General features: G+C 53.4%; 1 protein-coding gene across 2 annotated transcripts in view; it reads right to left on the bottom strand.

The window, feature by feature from the left end:
* Positions 1-5,404: 5,404 nt before the first annotated feature.
* Positions 5,405-21,019, bottom strand: part of iqca1 (IQ motif containing with AAA domain 1) — a 28,021-nt gene continuing 12,406 nt past the window's right edge. For both annotated transcript variants that reach the window (XM_039755125.1, XM_039755126.1), the window contains exons 7-20: positions 20,491-20,696; positions 20,039-20,123; positions 18,906-19,049; positions 17,766-17,841; positions 15,987-16,093; positions 15,008-15,106; positions 14,586-14,650; positions 14,412-14,494; positions 14,214-14,321; positions 12,691-12,890; positions 11,692-11,778; positions 8,473-8,650; positions 7,749-7,987; positions 5,405-6,753 (exon numbers count right to left, since the gene is read on the bottom strand). In XM_039755125.1, the coding sequence (XP_039611059.1) occupies positions 6,616-6,753; positions 7,749-7,987; positions 8,473-8,650; positions 11,692-11,778; positions 12,691-12,890; positions 14,214-14,321; positions 14,412-14,494; positions 14,586-14,650; positions 15,008-15,106; positions 15,987-16,093; positions 17,766-17,841; positions 18,906-19,049; positions 20,039-20,123; positions 20,491-20,696 (1,815 nt within the window). In that variant the 3' untranslated portion in view covers positions 5,405-6,615. The remainder of the gene's footprint in view (positions 6,754-7,748; positions 7,988-8,472; positions 8,651-11,691; positions 11,779-12,690; positions 12,891-14,213; positions 14,322-14,411; positions 14,495-14,585; positions 14,651-15,007; positions 15,107-15,986; positions 16,094-17,765; positions 17,842-18,905; positions 19,050-20,038; positions 20,124-20,490; positions 20,697-21,019) is intronic.

The raw sequence follows: 21,019 nt of genomic DNA, 5'->3' as shown, positions 1-21,019 counted from the left end.
CATGGAATAAATGGGCCATTTCTTCAGGGACACCCCCTGGGTTCATCTTGCATAAAGTGCAGATGAGGATGAGCTTCACCTCAGGGGGGCGCCATTTGTATGTGTGGATGAGGGGCGGGAACTACACAAATTGGCCGCTACCCCCCCATCATGTGACCGATGCATTTTTACTGTTGCCAAGATACCAAAGTTAGATCACAAGTCAGTCACGACTGGGAGGCAGGCCAGGGGCGGGGCTTTGGTCACCAGCTGACTGTCCAATTGGCACACAAGCTCCATGGGAGGACAGCGGTGGGCAGCTATTATGAGGAGTGACAGAGAACTCCATTTAGAACCCAGGGTGTAAATTAGGAGAGACCAGACGCGGGCACCAAGTGGGCACCATGTGAAACGGGTCGGGTGTGTTTGTGTGGCTGCCTTCTGTGGCGCTTTGTCCCTCTCTGAATTGAGCAGTGAGTGGGGGGGAGGGAGAATGCCCAAGTAGGTGCCACTCCAGGAATTCCACGCTTGCTAGTGTGGGCAGGAGGTTGTTGTGCCACTTGTCATTGTGGTCCTCTTGATGTCGATTGCGGGTGGCATTTTTGTCTGCCATGTGAGCTCCACCATGAGGGGCTCTCAGTGGCCTTACTATGATGGCATCCTGGGGTGGGCATTTAGTTATTTAGGGAGTGCCAACAGGTTGTAATATTCGATTATTCCTTGGGTAGGTAGATGACACTTTTAGGGCAAGTACTGCCCAACCCTTGCCCACACATATCCATGTCCCTATGGGTCTTGTAGTCACTGGGGTCCGGGGGGCTCCGTGTGGAGGGAGTCCTCAGATTTTGATACTTAATGGCTACCTCTGTCTGTCGAAACATCACTATGCCCCCTGATTCTGTCTTGGAACTGTCAATGGCAGGGCACACTCAGAGGTTTAGGACCACCCAAAAATGCTTAGTGTGACATTCTAAAAGGTAGCAATGAAGGTGCCCCCTTGTGGCCGTCACTTGACAGGACCCTCAACTATACACTGACCACCCTGCACACACATACAGAGATGTCTAGAGATGGCATATTGGATGTCATGGTGGCACAGTGGGCAGTGCGGTGGCCTCTTAGCAATAGGAGACCAGGTTCAAATTTCCACCTGGTCACATCCCTGGAGGGTCTTCATCAGCTCCTCTTCTCTGGTAGGTGGCTTTGCAGTCGTCTAGGAACTTTAAAGCACACCCCGCCACTTTTCTTCCAGAACTTTCCATATGTCTTCTCCGTGCGCTTGCTTCTTCACTCCCTGGACCCCCTCCCAGCGCCCTTTGGGGTCTCTAACTGCTGCTTTCATTTTTATTTTGTTTGTTGGTGGCACAGCCTGCTAAGGGCACTATAAAAACAGACAAGACTTGGGTGGTACTTGTGACCAGAAGGCGGAGGGTTAAGAAGTGAAGTGACCCAGGGGAATGCCCGGATGACCCTTTTCTGCCAGTCCCATGCCATACCTCATCCCAGCAGGGCCCCCCACTGTTGAACGGACAGCTGGCCAATGGGGTCCACTGTGGTCAGCTGCAGTGGACTTGACGGTTTGCTTGCTGGTCAGTCTTTGAGGTCCACAACTCTGAACAACTGAATGGGAAATTAACTGGTGGTTAGCAGTTGACCAATCAGAAGCCGCGACCCTGACATCCCAGTCACATGCACACCAACAAGGCGCTATAATGTGCAGTAGTCAGCAGCAGGTAAGCTGGCAGTGCCACCTCAAGCTGCTCACCGAATTTGGGATTTTCATGTTGGATTTGAGGCTCACTAGGTGCTGCTGAATATGCATGAGTGTTGGTGGTGGGCTTCACAAAATAAAACGACCCTGGGGGTCCTGATGTGCACCTCATTGGTGCCCTCTGAGTCCCAGCGCTAATTTATACCTGGCCTTGGCAAATCCACCGAGCCCACAATGCCACGTTGGCCCACACTGTCATGGCAGCAGGTGGCATCAGTCCAGTGGAGATTTAGTATGAGAGGGCAGCTGGGGGCCAAGCCAGGAGTCTGTCCATATAGCACCTTGTGGTGTTTTAATGAGAAGGGCTTTGTGAATACAAGTGTGAAAGGCGCTATATAATGGAAACACTGGGGCATTTCAGGATGCGCAGCATAAAACAACTCATTGACTCCATTTGAAAGGCGCTATATACAATAATTATCGTCTCACTCTGCTTGGTGGCCCTCATGTCATATCAAATAACTTTGACTGGGTACTTGGCCAGGGCGTCCCACCATTACAGCAGAAAAGCCAGTCAGGGCAGGCGTGGCACACTATGCCACTTTTAATGACAACCATGGGGCTTCACCTGATCCCGGTGTGGTCTCTGCCGTCGCTCCGTTGGACTGCTGCCTCTGTCATTGGCTTTGTTCATATGCTGCCATTTCTCAGCCATGTCACAATAATGTCATGTGTTGGCCAAACGTGGCACTCTCAGCCATCTCGTCAGAAGTTCATTTAGGGGCTTGGGATGGCTATGATCATGTTATATAGCGCCTTTCAAAGTGCATCCAAGGTGGGGCTCTTTAATATAGTGCCCTGGCACAGCCCCGGGGGGCACAGGCGCTCAGGTGGCAGAGCGCCGCTCACTCGTGTCGGATTAATGACGGCTCTAATTTGAAGTGATGCATCACCGAGGCCGACTAATTAACCTCACTTAGCAAACGAGAGGCAATTGCCTCAAATCCGCTCATTAGCATAACGCCAATTGCTTTGTTTTAAGCCCCCAGCTGGCTAATTGTTCTGCTCTTCAATAATTATTTGGAGACACAGGCAGCTGCCACTCGGCGTCAAGGTGCACAGGTACAGAGGTGGCAGGGGGCTCATGTGACCGTCTTGTGGCGTTTATATAGTGCCTTACACAGCCAGTGCTGCCCTAAGGGGCTTTACACCCAAGGAGCGTGCCTTTTGTAGCACCTTTCATAGCCACTCGTCACTGTGCTCATCAGCTTCTGTGCCCGCCTAAGGTGGCCTCAGTTCAGTCGTCACACACGTCATTAAGTGTCCCTCAGCCTAGGTGCCACACATGTAGGTGACCGTTAGTTACCAGCAGTGACGGCCACAGGGGTCTCCTTGTGCCCTCTGTTGTCCTCTCTAACAGACTTTGTGTGGGTGCGTGAAGGCCACGTCACCCTCCGTCCACCTTATGTGGCTCTCCTCTCAGTGGGCCAACTCCACCTGTAGAGTTGTGACTGGCCATTCAGAGTGGGCATTGAGAGGGCCCTGGCAGAGAGGAGGTCTCCCTGGGGCAGCGTCACGGTCGCCTGTCCACTTACACTGTGCCCAAACACACCCTCATTCGGCTTTTATACCCTCTTGAACCCTTGGCCACTATTGTGGAGTCCTGAGGGTCAGCAAGGTAGGACAGGACAAGGTGGTCACTGCTTGGCTGTCTGGGAGGTGGTCAGCAGCAGAGGACTATGCAGTGGGCAGCAGAGCTCACATCAAGTCAAAATCCATCAGTCAATCAATCAATCAACAGACCAGCCAATCAGCTCAAGAGACCATCAAATAGTCAACCAATCAGCTGGTCAGGAAGCAAATCAATCAGTCAGTCCATCAGTCCTTAGTGACCAATAGGACAAGGCAGAGTGAGTCCCTCAGGAGACAGGAGGGGCCTATCAGGGAGGCCAGCTGCCAGTCATGAGTGTGCCATATAAACGTACGGCAGCCTGGCATCCTTCACGGCGCCCGCTCTTATGACTACGGGAAGTAAAAGCGACCGCGAAAGAAAAGGAGGGCTGCAGCGCGTCACATGTCACCACGTGTACTGAGCGCCTGTCATGGCAAGTCAGGCACGCAGTGACAGGGTGGCAGCTCAGCTGGGGTACTTGTGGGCATCGCCAGTGCTGGCCTGTCCTCATCTCTGAGCTGCTGAGGGCACATCGTGGCATGGAAATTAGAAAGGCTGCCAGGTGACGGATGAACAGTGTCCGCTTCTGACAAACACATGTCCACCGGGGGACAGTCACACAAACCCGAAGAGACACCCACGATGACCATTCCTCATGATGGCCATGCCTGAAGCACTTGCATGGTGACTTCACTTGATGACATCCAAATGTACAGGCTGGCAGCAGCGATGCTGGTGAATTTCTAAACAGTCTGAGGAATCTGAGCTCGAGATTAACGGGTGGCGTACCAGGCATTGGCACTGCCACTGATGACCTGCGCACCTCACAAAACAAAGACCCTCACAGACATAGGAGGACATGCAAACTGGAAACACAGAAATGATTTGAATCCAGGACCCTGGTGCTGCATGGCAGTAGTGACCAGTGTGCCAAGGCCTCGTCCGAAGGATTTCATTCATTCATTTCCTAACCCACTCATCCACTTCAGGGTCACAAGCAGCTGGTGCCTGTCTGGGTGGCACTGGGTGCAAGAGCGGAATTAACCCCGGGTAGAGTGCCAGTCCATCATCTGTAGATGTTCAGTATGGCACTGTGCCACTTGGCTGCCCACCCTTTGATTCTGCTTTGTTGAATGTGCAACTGCCACTAAATTTACCAATGGAGGTTCTGTGGGCCACAGTCAAACCTGCCCTGGGCTTGGATTGGCACCCACTAACTTGCACATGGTGCTGCCAGGACTGGCCTTTGCCCACCTGAACTTGGGATTTGTCTGAAAGCAGATGTTTGGATGGAATTTGGTGGACTTTTTAATGTCAGTCTTACAGGATCCCCAAGTCCTAGTGTACCAGTGTCACTTGGATTGTCCAGATGTCACTCACTTTGGTCATTGTGTGTTCTCCTTCCGTTTTCCTTCTTCTTAGGACCACAAGATGGCATCACAGTGATGGGGGGGCCCCAGTCCTCCTTGATCAGTGGTGCCCTCTAAAGGCCATATGAGGAAGTTCTGCCCAATTGTCAAGAAAACACAAAGAAGGACATGACAGAGTGACCAGCAAGGTGACCAGTGGCCATATGAGACCAGCTGAGCAATGGTGGGTCATCATGGTGCCAAGCAGAAGACTGCCTGCCTACCGCCACTCTGACAAGGAGAAGCCGTTCTGGGCATCTGGAAGGGCAATGAAGGCTGAAGGGCTCTCTGGGGCGCCTCCTAGTGGCTAAAGCTGGAGGGACAGACAGAGTGTGATATTTAGGACAATAAGGGGAGCCCACCAGCTGCTTTATATTGTCAAGCCCCCTTAATCCAGTTCAAGACTGCAGGGGGCACTGCTGGGGCAAGGCAGGAACCAACCCTAGACAGGGTGCCTTGCCATCACAGGGACCACTTGCTCACACTGGTCTGCACGTCCTTTGAGAGGTACACAGATGTCACTCGAACCCGGGGTATAATTCTGTGAGGTGGCAATCCAACCCTCTGCACCACCTGTCAGAGCACCTCTTGCTTCTAATTCGTTTCCCTTCTTTCAACAACAACACTGGAGACATACAGAGAGATATATAAAACCGGGCATTTTTATTTGTTGGGTACATTCGGGGCAGGACTGAGGAGTGGGCAGAAGTGAAGGAGTCCAGAAATGCAACTACACAGAACCCTGGAGGAGAGAAACTGAAGGGGGCTAACATGGGCGAGATGAGGGGCTGGCTGAACTGCACATGCCAGGCAAAACATGAAATGGGACAAAAAATGGTGACAAAAGTCCTTCAGGCAGGGCAGTGCTGTAGCCAGCCACCAGAGGGTGCATCGTCACACCTCCCAAGGGCACAATCGATGACCCCTCCCAGGTGACCAGCTGCAATGCCTGGGGCATAAGGTACAGAGTGAGTCAGAGGTGTGTGCCAGTCTACCACAGGGCACGGTGACTTGGGCTCAGGGGGATCATTTAGTGTCACTAAGGACATGAGGGCTGGGCTGTGTGCCCTATGATAGATGACTTAAATGGTGCCCTGTGCCTGTTGCTGTTGGGATAGGCACCGGCTTTCAGTGTGATTGAGTGGGTTTGCCAAATGGAAGAATCTTCATCATCATCATCTTTTACTTCTTCCTCTTATTTCTCCTGCATTGCTGTTCACCTTTGGATTTCCACTTCTGTCTTACTGGCTGTGGACCAGAAAGATTTGAAACTTGAGTAGGATGGCACTTTCTTTTAGGTGCAGCTGGCACAAGCTGGCATGAGTACTATTTACAGTGAGGGAATGTGGCCCGTCCTCGTCCTTTCACACATGGCTGAGCCTGGCCTTGGGTTCAGATGGACAGGCGGGTGGGCTGAGATTCTCAGGTTTCATGTCTGGTCTGCAAAGTTTCTGATTGGAGCTCCTGTCCTGTCTAGAAGATGCCAGTCATGTGACATTCAAAGACACTGCAGTGGAGGGTGGGGCATTCATCCTTATATGGTAAGGGTGTGATGTCTGGCCCCACCCACTTCTGTCCCCCCGGCCCCCATGTTGGGCTGCTCCTCCTCTTCTTTCTTTTTTTTATTCCTTTCATACGTTTACTGTCACTGGGGGGCCAAGCGCCATCAAGGAGCCCAGGAGCCCCCAAAGTGGTGCCACTCGTCTTTTTAGTTTTGTGTTTTTCAAGCTCGACGTTGCAGACCCCCCAAAAGTCTTGATGACCTGGACAGACAGGCCCAGGTAGGGTTCATGGAATGAAGTGTCCGTCCCACCCTGCAGGATGCCAGGATGGCACAATGGCCATCACTTTTTCTTTTTCTTGCCACTTTTTTTGCCTTTCTCCTTCTTCTTTTGCCCTTTTCCTGACTCTTCCTCCTCCAACTCGCTGGCTTTGGCGGCTTTGGCCCTCTTTTTGCCCAGGGGTGTCTTGACATACCAGGCCTGTAATGAGAGACACAAAAGAAGACAGAAGACTGTGAGGTGAGTTGGCAGAGTGAATAGTGGGTGGCAGGGCACACTTGTACATGCCCACTCGTAGTGGGGGCACCTGCCTGCACGCCAGATGTGATACCCAAAGTTAATCAGTGAACAAATAAAGAGGCCTTCATGCTCATCTGGCTGAGATGCCCACCGGCTGGGCACTCATATGTGCCCCAGGTAGACACCCTTAGAATCCTTATTGTATGTAGCGCCTTTCCTACCAGGCGCCACCGACTGCCATTTTATTTTATTTTTTACAGCTGAAGTACAAGCTGGTCATTCAGCAGTGGTGACCAACATTGTCATCTCATGGAGTTCTTATCACCTGCTTGTGCCCGATGTTGCTGGGGTGGGCTTCACCCCATGAGGAGGGCACCAGTTGGCAGGTGGTCCCAGTGAAATGGCAGGCCTGGCTGGCACCACGCTTGGCTATCTTAGAAAACGAAACTGACCACTGACTGCAGCTCCATCAGTGCCAGTCTCATATAGCGCCTTTCACTGAGCATCCCAGGCATTTCTTAACTGAACAGTAAACCCTGTCTGTCCTCAAAGGGCTACCACAGCTGGACAGGAGGTGACCCCGAGGCCCTGTCACCCACCTGACAGTCACCTCGGCTGCCCCTTGGGCTCTTGTTTACTTTTTTATCATTTCTTCATTGTTTTGTCCCTCTTGTGCCACCATTGCTGAGTATGTCTGGCTGTTATGTCACCTGGGCTGATCTGTGACATCATGGTGTTCATAAGGAAATAGGGAAAGGCTTAATGTGAACCCCCTCTAGTGACAAGACTCAGGGGTCTGATGACTGTCCTACACATCATGCCCCACATGGACCACTGCACCCTTTATGCCAGGCTGCCCGTCTCCCTTACTTCCTACAGAAGCCTCAGCCAGGTGAGCAGTCACCACAGCGACACCCGATGGTAAAGGCCCAAACTGCACACTCAGGCCCACCTACCTTGAAAGCCTCCTCTTCCTCTTTGAAGATGGGGTCCTGTCTGGCGAGGGGTCCGATGAACTCAATGGCGCTGAGGGGCTTCCTGCCAAGTAGCTGAATGCGGCGCTCGGTCAGCACGGCCTGCACGGCCTGCAGGATGTTGGTCTGCGTGTAACCGTCCGACACTTTGGACACGGAGCTCAAGTCCAGCAGGTCGGTGATGAGTCCGCCATGCCGCAGGATGATGTGCCTCCATAGGACTGTCACACAAACAAGTCACATGTCAGGCAGGGACACCAGCTCATCTCAATTTGTCTGGGAAAGGCGCTATATACACTCATTTTGAGCCCCGGACAGGATGGATGGAGGGATCGCTGGGGGAGCCACTGAGCCAATACAAGCTGGTGGTTCATGTCAGTCATCCAATACGGCCGTGAGGGCCAACAAAGGGTGGACACACTGCCTGGGGGGCTGCCTGTTCTTACCAGTTCCACCAAACCTGCCCTCAGTGGACGTTGAGGGTCTCTCCAATGTCCCAGCAGGTGCCCAATCCCGGTGAATCCAGCTGCTTTGACTGGCAGAAAACCCTGCAGACTACAGACCCCCAGCATATGGGGCACAGCACAGGGGTTGCCCTCTTGTGCCATAAGGAAGACTCTTCTGTGATCCTGGCTTAATTTATGGACTGTCTGCCCTGCAGTGGAGCTGACACACCTGCACTCAAAGGCGCTATAAACTCACTCACCCAGTCTGGACGAGTAGTCGGGCCTTGGCACCAGAATGATCTTCTTGTAAACCTTGCAGAAGGGCTTCAGGTCAGCGTCAAACGGGCGCCTTGTCGTGCCAACGATCAGAACGCGGTCCTCGGCTTTGAGGGACTTCACGATTTTGGGCAGATCCTTCTTTAAGCGTTTTGGCTCCATCTAGTGGTGAGAAAAATTATAGCATCAGGGAGAGAAGTCGCAAACGGCCGCTCATCGGCGCTGCACGGGCTCTGCGGCCCCGGCTGGGCACTCCTGGGCATTTTAATGAATGACAACAAAGAGCATATGAGGTGGGCACAAGGAGTCATAAAGGAAAGGCAATGGGCAGATCAGGAGGCGAGAGGGCAGGGCGGGTTATTGGTGTGCTGGCCATGGACACTCACGGGATCCCACTTGGTGGCACTCATGTGGCCACTTGATGCTGCAGATTGCTAGGCCAATCCCAGCTGCTCTCGACTTGTGCCCGCTGGCATTTCCTCTTTCAGATTTGCTCAGTCTTTGTGCCTGATGTTGTATTGTGGGGTGGGACATGCTTTTCAAGGCGCTATATAAAATGAAGGCTGCTTTCAGGCTGCTCACTAGCTCTTTAGTGGTCCAGCTCAACTTGAACTCCTGATTTATGGGGGTCTGCCCGCAATTCTTGCTTTCCACATTTCCATCAGTCTTTACTTCATATAGCGCCCCACCTGCTGGGTCACCTTGTGTATATTTGAACCGTCTGCTGACTTCCCCCAACGTCCCCCACTGGTGGAACTCGACGTGCCTGCAGTACCCTCTCCAGACACCAGATGGCACCCCCCCACTAGCGTAGCGAGCGCAGAGCCGCCTGAATGAGGCCTGTGTTCTTAGCTTGGTCACGTGATCGGCCCACCAAGGGAGAGTGGGGGGGAGGTCGAGGGGTTCGCCAGTTTTGTCTTTCACCTCATATGCCCACCACAGAAGGTGGGAGAAGTTCCTGCTGTGGGCAGACTGGTATGAAGCTGGCTTTAGAAAATGACAACCACAGGCTGGAGCTCAAACAGTCCATCAGCATCTGCTTCATACAGCGCCTTTCAGGCAGTGTTCAAGGGGACACATGAGACCCTCTTCTATGTGAATGACTTTTTGACACTTGTGTCACCGCATTCCTCCCAACATGCCATGTTCCATGACAGTGACTGTTTCCACTTACGTTAAAGAAAATCTCATCGCCCACCGGCCCCTCCATCTGGGCTGACCCCCATCACCTGCTGGAATGGCTATCACTGCTGATTAGACAGTGCCACCAGGTGCCACGATCAGTGCAGCACCATCTCGGGGTCTGTCCAGCTGTCAGCCAATCACGTGCGGCCATTAATTCATCACAGATGGAGGGCTCTTCAAAGAGGAGCATGAAACGAGACCCCCTGAGTCCCCCACTGGGCCAACAGGCTGCTACAGTGGGATGTGCTCTTGGAAAAGAGAGGCAAAGTGCGGCCTGCAGGACCAGGAGTGGGCACCACGCGCTATATAGCGCCTGGCCGGGCAACAGCACGCCCCGCCTGACTGGCATCTCAGCAGCCTCATTGTTCTGTGCCCAGCTGCTGGGCCCACCGCCCTATCAAGGGGTCAGGTCAGGTCAGGTGTAGGGGTGCCATCACACTACTCTCAAGGCCTGGCATTGGGGCCAAGTTGGTGCCAATGGATGCCAAGTAACATGGCTATTTAGACCTTTAGAAGAATGGGACCGTGCCTGTGAAACATGAGGTCAGGAGTTTAATGCCCACTGGTCACCCTGTAGGTGATCCTGAGCCAGGCTCCTTACTTTGGGCAGATGTTGGTACTTTGGGACCCTGAAAGGCGCTATATAACAAACGAAGGAGCTCGACAGCCGAGGCATTTTGGGGCAGCCAGGGGTGTGAGCAGCAGGGTGAGGGTTCAGCTGAATTGTAGGAGGAACAGGGTGGGCATGAACAGAGGGAGATGGGACACTGTGCCAGCACACCTGGAGGATGGATTGGAGACTCTGGGCTTGTGGGCACGTAGGCAGAGACTGGGGAGTGGGGTGGGGGCAGCCAGTGCCAAGAAAGAAGGGTCTATACCAGGTGGGACGGCACAGGATTTCATCATTTTAGGCTGTCCTTGTCATCGACCTGCCATGAGTGCCATCTGCCTGTTATTTATTATATAGTGCCTTGCATGTGCCGGTTGATCTGTTACAGCATCTCCATCCACGCTTATTTAGTTATTTACTGGACACCAATTGATCATTTAACGGCGTGTATCTAAATATGTATATAGCGCCTTTCACTTGTGAACGTACACTGATTAACACTTCATTAATTATGTAGCCCCTTCCATATAGTGCCATCTTCATCACAAGTGCCCATTATTTAACACTTTGTGTGATGTCTCTTTATCTGCTATATAGCGCCTTTCCCTTACCCGTTTACGCCCCTCTCTTGTCTTTGTATTGTACAGCCCCTCTCATTATGTCACCTTAATGACGTCTGTCTGTCTGTCTTGACAGTTCTGTTTACTTATCTACGGGCTCCATATAGCGCCTTTCATCCAGGCCCATATTTGTCACTAATTGCTGTTGTCCCAGTGGCACTCAGCTTCTGTGTGTGTGTGTTGAACCCTCCCAGGCCCGACTAATTGCAGTGCCCCCCATGACACGTGATGCCCGGGGGTTTTACGAGGCGACAGCTAAGAAAACACAATTTGCTCACATTTCCCTTTTGGCCCGTCTGTGCGACCAGCATGTGGTCAGCAGATGTGGTGGCCCACATGAGGCAGTAGGACACCAATGTGACTGCCGGGTGGCTTTATGAAGCTCAGAAAGAGCAGAAGGTGACAAGTGACAGGCAGGAGTCACCACCTACTGTATGTATTCATTTCTTTGTATTGGCTTTGTAGGCATGGGGGCACACTCCTGTATGGGTGGTATCAGCGTGTTCTCCCTGTGCCCGGGTGTGACTTTCCAGGTGGATTTCCTTTGACATTCCAAAGATGTTCAGGCTGGCCAAGTACTGACTGATGACTTTTACTGCCCCCTAGTGGTGCCCACTCAGATCATCCCAGCCCACACTCTCAATCCAGAAGTTTCTTTGATGCCCATGCCTCTCAAATGACATGCCTTTCTGTACCTCGTTACCTGGGCACTCAGGTGACATCAGGCTTCCCATGCAGCTGGCTGGCCACCATGGAGCAGATACCAAGCCCAGACTGGCACTTCTTACCTCCTTCTCAGCTTTGGGCACTTTTTTGTAGAAGGTCTTCTCCGTTTCTCCAATCCACACGACTGACGGCTGCAGCTGCCGAGCCACCTATGATAAGAAGAGAAGGAAACCGAGGTGGTGACCCCAACAGGCCAGGCTGTCGGCCCTTAAAAAGAGAAAGGCGCTATATACATAAATATTTGTCTACTGGCAATAGAAAAGCTCACCCCGTCCAACAATCACAAGCTTGTGTTGAGGTCAGTGCCACATGTGGTGACTGGTGATATAGTAGCAAGATGCCAGGCCCCTGGTTGGCACAAGCACAAAGCTGTGCCCATCTGATGAGTAAAATCATGAAGTGAAGACCTGGCAGATTTAAAGTCGGCTGCTCATTGCTCTGCCCAGGTCTACCAGGTGACATCCATGGTGACTGGCCTAGCGGGTCCGGTGTGGATCAGGGGCTGCTGGGTCTGGCAGGTGAAGGGACTCCGGGGTGGTGGGGGAGGCATAACATTATATAGCGCCTTTTACATTGAACCCCCACCCCAGCTGAATCTGTGTGGAGCCTTGTGACTTTATAGAGGACGTTGTGCCCAGTGCTGTCCCCCTGCCCGCCTATGTGTATGGACGCGACACGGTCACACGGTGGATTGCCCCCATCTGGCTGGCACTGGAAGTGGACGGAGGTCCGCCTGCCAGTTCCCACATTGCGGTGTTGTGATTGTTGGAGGTGTTTGTGTCGGCGCAGCTGATTTTATTGGCCGGCGGCCACGGGCTTCGCTGAACAATGAGGAATTCTGCTTGGCTGGGAATGAGGAGGAGCGGCGGCCCCCATCACTCCCTAAAAATAAACTGCCAGTCTGGACAATCCCAAGGAAGTGGCAGTCTGCGGACGCTTACATCCATTAGCTGTATTAATTGAAAGAGAGTGGACGGGCGCCAGTAGGGGGCACTAGGTGCCCGACTGGGCCTCATCCACCGAGTGCAAGCCTGGTGCCACGGCGGACAGCGTGTCATCACCTTCAAGACCATGTGAAGCATCATCTGCAGGCCGCTCTTCCCCGGGTATTTCCCTGAGATGTTCGCTGGCGACAGGTTGAACAGGTTGGCGCCCGTCTCCGTGCACAGGGCATGCACCAGCATCTTCTTGCCCACTCCACTGGGGCCGGTTAGCAGCAGTGTTTTCAGAAGGGGGGCTTTCTCATGGACCGCCTGGGAGCCTGTGGGCAAAGGAGACAAGAGGTGAGACGGGCAGTCGTCACTGAAACCCACAGCGTGCCACATGAAGAGGTCACATCTGGGCACCAGGGAGGGGCCAGGTGGGAGAGCCGCCACTGTGCATTCATCTTTTCATGTTCTGGAACTGGACTTCAGCCACCTGGGATAGGATGCCAGTCTGCTGCAGGGCCAGGATTAGGGTTGGCATTCATCCTGAGTGAAGCCAATGTGCCAGTTCCTGCTGCCCAGCCATGTGCCCAGGAGAATGTGGCCTGTTAATTTGGGTCCATCTGTGAAGGGCGCTATATGATGGCTCTGGGGATTGCAGGTGGACACACATTGGCATCGGGGTGCACAAGTGATGTGGGCCTCTTTTTGGACAAATGTGGACGGGCGAAACCGAAGAGGAAAGCCATAAAGGAGTGGACCCCAAGTGGTCAGCTGTGCCACATTTGGACAGAGGCAAAGGGTGGGCACACTATCAGGGGCCTTATGCGGATCATGGTGGGCAAATGGCAGGAAGACGCTACATGGAGGGGTCCGTCGCACTTTACTGAGGAGTCTGCACAACTTCAGGGGTCTGAAACAAAAAGTGTGATGGGTGAGGCTGTGATGTCCCAAAGGTCGAAGGTTAAATCTGCCTGCACAAGCCCCGCCCACTGCACGTGGTGGCTTTGTAGAAGACGGGAATAAAAAATGAGATGAGGGGCTGACATCGTGTGTGTGTCTGTAGAGGGTCACTGTGTGTCACATGGCACCCACCTGGCATGAGTCGCTCGTCTGGGGCAGTTGGCAATTTTGATGTTTGCATGTTGAGTTCATTTCTTTGAGGTGGTGGGCACAAGCGGGCAGCATAAAGATCTGGTGCCCCAGGCTTGTGTGTGCGTGAGTGGGGTCTCCGATGGCCTGGTGTCCCCAGCATGGACCGTCCGTGCTGCCAGGCTCGGCTGCAGTGCCCCCCGGGCCTCATCTGTCCACCCCTCATGTCTCAACTCCAGTCACTTTCAGCACAGATGGCCGGGCACCCCTCCAGTCCAATGCCAGTGACTGGCATTCTCAAAGGTGCTTCCACACCAAGGAGTGGCGCGCTTGACCTCCTGAAGCCCCCCCGTAGACAGCTGGCCGGCTCATAAAGAGGTCGCGGCCCCCTCGGCGCGCTGGAATTTCAGAGGCCGTGGCCCAAATCCAGGGATCAGACGAGCGCACAGCCTGACAGCGGCGCTAATCCCTTTGAATAGACGGGAATGAAACCCGAGACGGCGAGTGACACACGGCGGGGACGAGGACGCAGGTCAGCTAGAGGTCACTTTCAGCGGGTCACTCACCCAGCGGCAGCACTCCGTGCAGCGCCATCAGCTGCCTGACGTCGGACAGGGAGGGCATGGGCTCGACGTCGGCTTGGCGGAGCGTGGTGCCCAGGTAACTGTATTCACCTGTGAAAGAAAAAGTCGAAGAACTGATGGGTCAAAGGTCATGCCCAAGAGCATCAAGCGGGCAGCAGCGGAGGCGGAGTGGACACCCACCGATGAAGTCGGACAGCCTCACAGCTGGGGGGCGCACTAAGAGACCCTCACGGACGAGCTCCTCAAATAGCGACTCGATGGTCCTGGAAAAACACAAAGGACACGGTCAGCCTGGCAGGGACCTGGGCGGACCCTGATAGTGTCACAGGCGGTGAGTCGTCGTCCACCTCGTACCTGTCCGCCGTCAGGTCTTTTTCTTTCTTCTTCTTTTTGCCTCCCTTCTTCCCCTTTTTCTTTTTCTGTATGGAGGAGTAGAAACAGGATCGAAATCACCAACGGGCAAAGCGAGTTCCCCAGGAGTGCCAAGGGCATCACCAACAGTGACCTTGGTGGCAGTCTCACTAAGCACCAGTCCCAGAATGCTAATGTGCACAATCAGCAGGCTGACCTAGAGGGGGTGCCACTCTGCCACAGCTCTTTTAGTTGCTCTGGTCAGTGGCACAGGTACTGGTGACATGTCAGGATGGGTTCTAGTGCCAGTCAAACACCCTAGTAGTGACAGCACAGACAACCTGAGGCACCAAAAGGGTGGTCCTAATGAACTGACCAGCGTGGGCACTCCCAGTGACTGGCACTCTAAATGGGGTCTGTCCTACCTTTTTGCCCTTCTTGCCCTTCTTCTTCTTCTTCTTCCCTTTGTCGCGGTCCACCGCCAGCTTGAGGTTCTTCAGCTCCTGCCTCATGAGCTCGTCGACCTGCGCAAGGACAGGGGTGGTCAGCACAACAGCCACATGGCACCGGCTACGGGTGGAGGCGGCACTAGACAATCGAGCCAGGTGTAACGTGTACATGTGGATAGGGGCACTGGCAGGTTAATGATGGGCACAGCTGGCTTGTGGGGGTCCATTGTGTCATGCTGTGATCTCATGATAAAGGTGGCAGGTCTGTCAAAAGCTCTACCATGGCCATTATCATGCCACGTGTGCCCGCCACATTATGTAAGTGCAAGCTGCGGGTCACCTGGTCATCATGAAGACGGGCTTTTCTCAAATACTCACGATGTTGTGCCCATGTTTATGGTGCCCTCTATCCTTGGCCCCTCCATGGCTGCACCCCACCCTAGTTGTTTCTTTATTTGCCACTTTATTGAATTCCCAAGCCCTGAGTCCTAGCGCTGTCCTCCTGTGTGCCCAGGGGAGATGTTCAACTGGCTAATGGTTATGTGGGGCACTCGGGATGCCCATTTATCTTAGAAAAGTAAACCTGTACTAGGCAAATGTGAACTTTCAGTGGGCACCAAGTACTTCCAATTCGGTTGTGAAAGTCACCTCAAGTGCCCAGGATATCAAATTTGAAATTCAGTCCTCCTGTCCCCTGGGTCATGCAACCACGAGGACTGTGGGTGACTGGGAATCATGACCTCTGAACTTCAGCTAGCTGACTAAAACCCCAAGATGGCTGACCTGCGATGGTCATACACAGTCAGTCACCCCCAGACTGGCACCAAGACTGCCACATGTCCCCACACCACCATACAGTGTGAAAGGACCAAGAGTGACGATCACAAGTGCGCGGGCACACAGCACACATCGGGGCCCCAGCTCGTCCCTCGCCTGCCACATTCAGAGTGCCCACCTGCACGCGGATCTCCTCCTCAACTTCTCTTCTCTTCTCCTCCTTCACGAGTTCAGCATCAAAACGTTGGTTGAAGTTGGCGCTCTCATCCCTGACATGCCACACTTCTGAAAGGGAAAACAGACTATGGTGGCATGGACTTGGGTGCCAGTTAGGTACTACCTGTGCCTTTCAATAGTGCGCCAGAGGTTCATGGGCACACAGCTATGCACTCCTGATCTGAGTGGTGACATGCTGAGCTGGCACTGGTGCCTTCCTATGGTAAGGACTCCCTTTTTAAAATGGTGGCAAGGGCGACTCACGACATGAAGGGCACACAATCAGCTGACTGATGATGTATAGCGCCTTTAATCCAATTACACTTCTGTCTGTCTGTCCTTTGTGGCGCCCCACGTCGTGAAGCGCTGTGCCCGTATGGAGTGTTTGGCCCCCTCAGTCTGAAACACTCGGGTGGCCCAGTCGGAGGGTCTGAGGCGCTAAATGAAATAAAGACACCGCTAGGAAAGGCGCTATATCAGATAAGTGCCCAAAAGGCCTTCCAAGGGGCACACGTCTAGTGACTGTCTGGGGTTACGCTTAGGCCTGCTGCATGTTATGAAAGGCGCTATATGAAGGCTCATTCGACAGCAGTAAACCTCAGAAACGCCACGGTCATTACAAGGTGACCACTCAGCAGTTTACTCACACGGGACAGAGTGACCACAAACTGAGCTCCGACTCGCCGTCCTCATCCTCCATTGTTGCAGCCCCCCCATTGGCCAGGAGGGCCTCTCTTTGTGTGGACGCAACAGAAGTGGGCCTCAAAGCCTCCATGGCCTCCCGCTTGGACGCCGTGTGCCTGCTGGATGAGCCCCCCGGGAAGGGGGGCTGCTGAAAAGTAAAAGTCTGTCATCAGACGGAAGGGGCTGAGAGCCATTAGGGGGCCGCGAGTCTCATGCACACTGCAGTCAGGCACTGGGGGGCTCTCTGTCAGCAGCAGGTGGCAGCTATGGTGGGTCTGGAGGGCCAGCCTCAGGACGAAGGGTCCCTGGAACATCAAGTAAGTGAGCTGGCATCATGTGGTAAGGAAATGAGAAATATGCAAGGTACATGTGAAGGGCGCTATATAGAAAATAAATAAAAGAGGAAGTCGTGCCCCGGGATCTGATGGAAGGTGACATTTGGGGGGAGGCAGGGCATGAAAGGCACTATAAAAGGAAGAGCTGCAGAGGCGAGATGTGTCATGTGATGGAAGGAAATGTTACAGGGAGAGATGTGAAAGGCGCTATACAGGGAAGTGGGGTGAGTGTGCTATGTGCCAGAAAGTGATGTTGAAGGGGTAGGTAGGTAGGTGGGTGTGAAAGGCGCTATATGGGGGCTCCCTGTGTCCTCCACTTGTCTTGCTTTTATCTTTGCTGTCCAAAGAGCCTTGTCATGGTGCCCACTGTTAAGGCGCTATATAGAGCAGATGACTGGCTAAATGAAAGGTAAGGGTGGGAGTCCATTGGACTCAAAGAAGCAGTCGGCCCCCCTGTGAGCAGCACGAAGGCTGAAGCCCGACTTTTGGACCCTTTGTCTCATCGGTGTCGGTCGGCCTTGCACAGCCAGCACAGCCCTAAAGCATCAAGACCAAGTCGCCTTAGGAGGCCTGCCAGTCAGTGTGCCCCTCAGACCAAAGCCACACATACAGTAGCATACCAATCATTCAGTCTATATAGTGCCTTTCACACACACGCCATACTGGCTAATCCATCTGTGTACTATATAGCGCCTTTGGCAGCCTTGAGAAGCCACACTCACCTTTGTACACTTTGTGCCCGTCTTCCAGGGTGGGCAGAAAGTTGCTGGGCGACATCTTCCAGCCATCCTCTTCCTCCTGCAACACATGAATATGGCAATAAATATGAAAGGCACTATATAGGACAAAGACTGAGCTCTCAGCTGGGCTATAAGAGGGAGACACTGGGGTATGGGCACTGGGGGGGGCAGCCAGGGGACAACTGGGTAGCCTCAAGATGCCAGCTGCTGATATCAGTGAGCCCATGTGCCAGCATGTTATGCTAGTGTGGCACCTAACTGGCCCATGTGAGCCAAGTGTGTGCTGTGAAAGGCGCTATAGACACACTTCACCAAACTCCGCACTGAATCGCCGCTTGCTTTTGGGCTTCATTTGAGGTTCAGAATGTGAACGCCATCTGTAGGGGGCACCGTGAGGACCCCTGCTGGTCATGCCAGTCACTCTGCAGTGTGGTGTCTGCCCTCTGGAACTCATCACAGTGCTTGGGGTCTTTGTAGATGCCATCAGAACCTTTGCCTGGCACCAAAAGAGCCAGCTTCATGAGTCTGCTTGGCAAAAAGGCCAGTCACATTAGGCGGGCTGTGAACTGACCGAGGGACGGGGTCAGTTGGGGATTGGGTGGGCCTAACAATGAAGGTTGAGATGGGAAGAGGAGCCTGGGGGGGTGATGTGTGCCTTCAATCCAAAGTCATTAAGAATCCCCTGACTCGCCCTTCACACGCCATTAAAACGCCTGCCAGATTTATGGGCACAGCCATTTCTAGATTGGCGTCTAAATGTCAGTGTTGGCACTGGGCAGGACGTGACAAGGGTGACAGGATACACAGCAGCACCCCCTAATTATTGTAAGGTATTGGAGTGGGAACCCCTATTGACAGAACCAAAGACATGAATGGGCACATCTTGTGTGCCCTGCCAGCTGGGCACCTTTGTGTATCATGGCTTCCTGCCGAGAAGTAGCTGCATTATCTGGTGGACTGGGCTGGCACCCCCTTCTGGAACAGAGAAGCTGATTTACTGACACAGAGGAGTAAAAAGGGCAAAGTGCCATGGAGTCTGAAGGCAGTGCCACAGCTGGCCATCAGTGACGATGAATGGTGTGTGGCACCCTGAGGCCATGCCCACTTTTCAAGTTTGCCTACCTCTTGCTCGCCTTTGCCCTTCTTCCCCTTGCCTTTGTCCTTCTTCTTGTCCTTCTTCTTGTCCTTCTTCTTCCCTGATTTCTTGCCTTTGCTCTTCTTCTTCTGCTCCTTCTCTTCTTCTTTAGCTGCCAGCTCAGCAGCTACCTGCAAAGGAAGATGATGCCCTTCATTAGACTGGCACTGCCCAGGGGATGAAAAGGGAGGAAAGGTGGGTGACTCGGTGAAGTGGGGGTATCACTTAGGCACATGAATGTGACCCTTGTTTGTCACCAGCCTGCAGATGGCTTGGGCCTGCGCCAGCAGGTGTTGAATAACCAGAAGGGGACAGGCCAAGTGACACGGGACACTAGGAGTTCCCATTAAGGTCCATGCATGGCTGGCTGGCCCTTTAAGTAAAAAATTGGCAGAGGCCTGGTAGGCATACCTGTGGTTAGACCACCCTAGTGGTCTTAAGGGGGCGCTTCTGACCTGGAAGGGCTTCAGGGTCTACCAGGAGAGACCACCAGCTATTGGTTCAGTCTGCCGACTAGTGGTGTTGGACAAGGACTGACCTGATCAGAGTCGTAGTGCAGGGAGGTGACCAGGAGCTGGGTGAGGGCTTGTGACGGGGAGTGCCAGCTGTCACAGTATGTGTGCTCTCAGCCTTCTTTTGCCTAGTTGGGCCTGTCTGCTCGTTTTCTGGGTTTGGGGCCTGATGTTGTGCCCCCTGCTGTTGACCCCATGAAATGACTTGCATATGCGATTTGGGTTCAGTGATGGGCACTAAGCTCCTGCTGACCCCTGTGGCTCTACATTACAATTTCTGCCCCCTTCACTCCCTGATTTGCCCAATGCCCATCACTGGGCACCCTCAGACACACCGGGCAGTTGGCAGCAGTCAGGTAGCCTATAGAGTGGCATACCATCATCTGGGCTGGTCTTTGAACCAGGAGCTGTGAGGTAGCACTTCTGACTGCTGTGCCCACTGTGCCACCCTCCACTTGGCATGCCCATGTCTTAACCCTCTGAAGGACTACTGAAAATGGCTCTCCAGGCACCGCCCCTCAACACCATGAGCCCACCCATCATGTGGCCACACCCATCGACTCAGAGGGTGAATATTTGCCACATGGAGTGACTTGAGTGTCACTGACCTGCTCCGGAGTCTTCTCTGCAAAAATCACAGCTGAGCCACCGTCGTCCTCATCGGGGTAATCTGGGAACTTGCCAGTCGCATTCCTGAGAATGAGAAGGGGTAAAACCATTAAACACAACCTTGGGTCTCCCCCTACTGTACCCTCTTGTCCTTCAAATTGAATGAAAGGGGTACCAGTGCCAGTATGACATTCAGTAACTATGTGCCAATCAAGCCCAGATGGATGCCTCTTGGATTTGGGAGTTAAGAGGAATTCCTGAAATAAACCCCCTGGGCACTGGCAGAACATGCCAGTCGAGTATAGAATGTCCAACTGGCTTCAAAGAGCCCCTGGGTTGGACGGTAATTTGTGCCACCTGACTTGATATTTCATCCACCTCTGACTGGCTGACCTGAGTTTTACAGTGTGCCCATTGGCAATGCCCCCTCACCACACGAGGCCTGGCTCACCGGCACTCGATGAACCACTGGCGGATCTGCTCCTGCAGGCTCTCCTTCATGTCGGGCCCCTCGACCTCCCGGATGGTGTCCTTGATGCTGACCACTGCCTGCTGGTATTGCGCCTCGTGCTCCTCCTGCACCACACAGCGGGCTTTCTCGATCTCCTGAGCATGTAGAATGGTGACACTGACCTCCTGGTGTTGTGCTGGAGGGACCTGGAGGGCACAAACAGAGCAGACTTGGTCATGTGGATACAACAGCTGGCATGATGGTACTGTCACATTGTGTCTGGCATTCCTCATGCACAGCAAAGACAAGGTGATCTGGCACCATGCCCAAGTATGATGCCAGCCTGGTGTTCAATGTGACCCTCAATTGCCTTAAACTCTCTTGAGAATGTTGGTTCATGACAGTCGTCTTGGGTCCCTTCCCCAGTCAGGTGAGCTCATGCTGGTCCTCAAACGTCCTGCAAGCCAATCTGTGGCCCACAAGGGCATTGCCCCACTGACTGAGCAAACGCAGCTATGGACGTCAACAA

The sequence above is a fragment of the Polypterus senegalus genome, chromosome 6, assembly GCF_016835505.1.
Source record: "Polypterus senegalus isolate Bchr_013 chromosome 6, ASM1683550v1, whole genome shotgun sequence".
Lineage (NCBI taxonomy): Eukaryota > Metazoa > Chordata > Cladistia > Polypteriformes > Polypteridae > Polypterus > Polypterus senegalus.
This window is presented reverse-complemented; position numbering and strand designations above follow the sequence as displayed.